Below are 3,781 nucleotides of genomic sequence, written 5' to 3'. Positions count from 1 at the left end.
AACACACGCTAAGGTTTTAAATGGCCTTATATTTGTTATCTGCGTTCGTTAATGGCGTTAATTGGCAAATGGCAATTCGTTATCAATTATGGATTGTTTTTTTTCTATCTGCCATTGTTGATGATTTTGTGTGTGTGTGTGTGTGTGTGTGTGTGTGTGGTGTGTGTGTGTGTGTGTGTGTGCGTGTGCGCGCAGGTGGACTGGCTGACTGAGAAGATGAGGGAAGCCAACTTCACCGTGTCGTCCATGCACGGAGACATGCCCCAGAAAGAGCGCGAGTCCATCATGAAAGAGTTCCGCTCCGGAGCCAGGTAACCAGGGAACCTCTTACTACAGTTCAGTCAGGCGGGTAAACTGTTACAGGTAGCCAGGGAACCTTTTTACATCAGGTTCAGTCAGTCGGGCGGGTAAACAGTCTGGTAGCCAGGAACCTTTTTACATTAGGTTCAGTCAGGCGGGTAAACAGTTACAGGTAGCCAGGAACCTTTTTACATCAGGTTCAGTCAGTCGGGCGGGTAAACAGTCTGGTAGCCAGGAACCTTTTTACATCAGGTTCAGTCAGGCGGGTAAACAGTCTGGTAAGCCAGGAACCTTTTACATCAGGTTCAGTCAGGCGGGTAAACAGTCTGGTAGCCAGGAACCTTTTTACATCAGGTTCAGTCAGTCGGGCGGGTAAACAGTCTGGTAGCCAGGAACCTTTTTACATCAGGTTCAGTCAGGCGGGTAAACAGTCTGGTAGCCAGGAACCTTTTTACATCAGGTTCAGTCAGTCGGGCGGCCTGGTAACCAGGAACTAGTCAGGTGGGCAGGCATGTGGTCCAGGAACAGTGCATCATGGGAAAAGAACAGTGCATCATGGGAAAAGAACAGTGCATCATGGGAAAAGAACAGTGCCTCATGGGAAAAGAACAGTGCCTCATGGGAAAAGAACAGTGCATCATGGGAAAAGAACAGTGAACTAGCAGAACAGTGTAGCCCATGAAAACAAATGAGCTTTGGTCCAGTGAAGGGATTACAAATGGCCATTAATCTGTCCACCTGGGGAGATGTTTTTCACGTTGACTGTGTTAGTGTGTTGCTAGGAAAGCACTGACACCCCTCCTTTCGGGAAGACTACGAGTACTTACATTTGTGTACTTGCTTATACTGAATACTGTAGTAGTGCCGGTGTGCCATCAATTTCTCCTAGCCAGCTGTTTTTGGCAAATTTGTTAGGGCAGCGAAAATTGACCTAACACCTCCTAACCGCAGCCTCAAGTTTAACGTAATGTAGCCATAAAGTGGTATCGGTGCGCGGAATTGGACTCTTTTCATGAGTACCAGTATATGAGCAGAGTATTGGCCCAATACTCGTTCTTCCTGTTATCCCAATACAGTGCAATGAAGTCTCTTTTTAGGGAAAAACATCTCCATCACATCTCCATCACCTTATTTTCTCCCTCTGTCTCTCTCTGAATTTGTTTTAAGAGAAGATGGGACTGATTGGGAAAATACGCATGCAAGATATTTGTATGTATGTAGAGAAATGACTCTCTCTCTCTCTCCTCTCTCTCTCCTCTCTCTCTCTCTCCCCCTCTATCTGTGTGTGTTTCTGTCATCTCTCTCTCTCTCTCTCTCGCGCTCTCTCTCTCCCCCCTTCCTTCCTTCCTTTCTCTCCGTCTCTCTCTCTCTCTCCCCCTTCCTTCCTTCTCTCTCTCTCTCTCTCTCTCTCTCTCTCTCTCTCGCTCTCCTTCCTCTCTTCTCTCGCTCTCTCTCCTCGCTCTCTCTCTCCCCCTTCCTTCCTCTCTCTCTCTCTCTCTCTCTCTCTCGCTCTCTCTCTCTCTCTCTCTCTCTCTCTAGCCGAGTGTTGATCTCCACTGACGTGTGGGCCCGAGGTCTGGATGTGCCCCAGGTCTCCCTCATCATCAACTACGACCTCCCCAACAACAGAGAGTTGTACATCCACAGGTATGACCCTCTACACCTCCAGACAGAGGCTCTGGAAGTCTTATTAGCTGCTGGTATAAAACTCACATTATAAACGTTATTAAGTTAATAAAGTAAAAATACATTAAACTTAATTGTCAGACAAGTTCATTATGTATCTCAAAGATGTGGTGCGATGCTCATTGGTTGATCAGTGTGCCATCTCCCTGTGTCCCTCCACAGGATTGGCCGATCGGGTCGTTATGGCCGCAAGGGTGTGGCCATCAACTTTGTGAAGAACGACGACATCCGCATCCTGCGAGACATTGAGCAGTACTACTCCACACAGATCGACGAAATGCCCATGAACGGTGAGTGTGACGTGACGCTCATCCCAGACTGGCCCAATGTACCGTCACATTCACATCTCATTTTATATGGTCTGCAGTTACCTTTAGTATGTAAGATTATGCATACTTGTAGAAGACGTTAGTATGTAAGAATATGCATACTTGTAGAAGACGTTCAGTATGTAAGAATATGCATACTTGTAGAAGACGTCAGTATGTAAGAATATGCATACTTGTAGAAGACGTTAGTATGTAAGAATATGCAGACTTGTAGAATACGTTAGTATGTAAGAATATGCATACTTGTAGAATAAGTTAGTATGTAAGAATATGCATACTTGTAGAAGACGTTAGTATGTAAGAATATGTATACTTGTAGAATAAGTCAGTATGTAAGAATATGTATAATTGTAGAATAAGTTAGTATGTAAGAATATGTATACTTGTAGAATAAGTCAGTATGTAAGAATATGTATAATTGTAGAATAAGTTAGTATGTAAGAATATTGTATACTTGTAGAAGAAGTTAGTATGTAAGAATATTGTATACTTGTAGAAGAAATGCAAGTATAAACTTTAAAGTGTACCTATACCCCCAGCCCCAGATCTGATTGGCTGTTTTGAGTTGTGGCCCCAAACGTGTCATTCTGATGTGCGCACTTTTGTCTTCCAGTGGCGGACCTCATTTAAATCAGAAGATGGCGCCAGCTCCTGCTCGCCTTCCCCTGACCAACCCGGGAGTTTGTCTTTGATTTCCCCAAGCTGGTTTCTAATTTTATTTTCCCCAGAGTTTGTGTTTTATTTACCACTTCTTCTGTCGTTTTTTTTTTTTTTAAGTAGGATTAATTTTGCCATTCTGGAATTGTTGCTGCATTTGGATTGTGCTCCTTTTTGGAGGGCATTTTTGTGAGTTTCACTTGTTTTGTAAATAAAGAAAAACTTTTGTCACCCATGTCTGGCCTCTTAAGTTGTTGTTCTTTTCTCTCTGTATTTGTGTGTTTTTCTTTTCAGATTGCAAACTTTTTTTTGGGACTTTAGATGGACTTAGAATAAGTGGTAAACTTTCTAAAAGCTGTGGCTTTATTTTGCTAGGAGTATGAAGCCTTAGGGCTCTTCTATTAAGAGGTTTACCACTCCCTCTGGGTGAACCCACCCTGGTTTGGGCTCTTCTACTAGGACAGGGGTTTTCAACCAGGGGTCCGTGGCCCCCTGGTGGTCCGCGACATGAGCCTATGTTGATCAGTTCACCATTGACTTTTTTATTATTATAAATATACCTGGGCCCGTCGACATATTTATGTCTGAATAGCCAAGTCGCATTGCCCAAAATACTGATGTAGACCCATATTCAGCGAAGAAATTACAAAGTATTATAGGCAGAATATGTGTGCAGGGGGAGGGGGCGTGGCGGCGGCGGTGGTTACAAACATGAAAAAGAAGGGTACGGGACTGTAAAATGTTTTGGGAATCACTGGCACATCAGTGGGCCGCGGATTACTTTCTGGTCAGAATGGTGGTCCCTGGGA

The 3,781-nt window shown here is 44.1% G+C and overlaps 1 protein-coding gene across 1 annotated transcript in view; it reads left to right on the top strand.

Annotated features, from left to right (window-relative positions):
- eif4a3 (eukaryotic translation initiation factor 4A3) overlaps positions 1-3,207 on the top strand; it is a 9,647-nt gene extending 6,440 nt beyond the window's left edge. Inside the window, exons 9-12 of the mRNA XM_012817724.3 lie at positions 196-311; positions 1,840-1,947; positions 2,149-2,276; positions 2,929-3,207. Coding sequence (XP_012673178.2) covers positions 196-311; positions 1,840-1,947; positions 2,149-2,276; positions 2,929-2,945 — 369 coding nt within the window. The 3' untranslated portion in view covers positions 2,946-3,207. The remainder of the gene's footprint in view (positions 1-195; positions 312-1,839; positions 1,948-2,148; positions 2,277-2,928) is intronic.
- The last annotated feature ends 574 nt before the right edge of the window (positions 3,208-3,781 follow it).

Source organism: Clupea harengus, chromosome 24 (assembly GCF_900700415.2).
Source record: "Clupea harengus chromosome 24, Ch_v2.0.2, whole genome shotgun sequence".
NCBI lineage: Eukaryota > Metazoa > Chordata > Actinopteri > Clupeiformes > Clupeidae > Clupea > Clupea harengus.
Note: the sequence above shows the minus strand (reverse complement) of the source record. Positions and strands in the feature narration are given on the sequence as shown.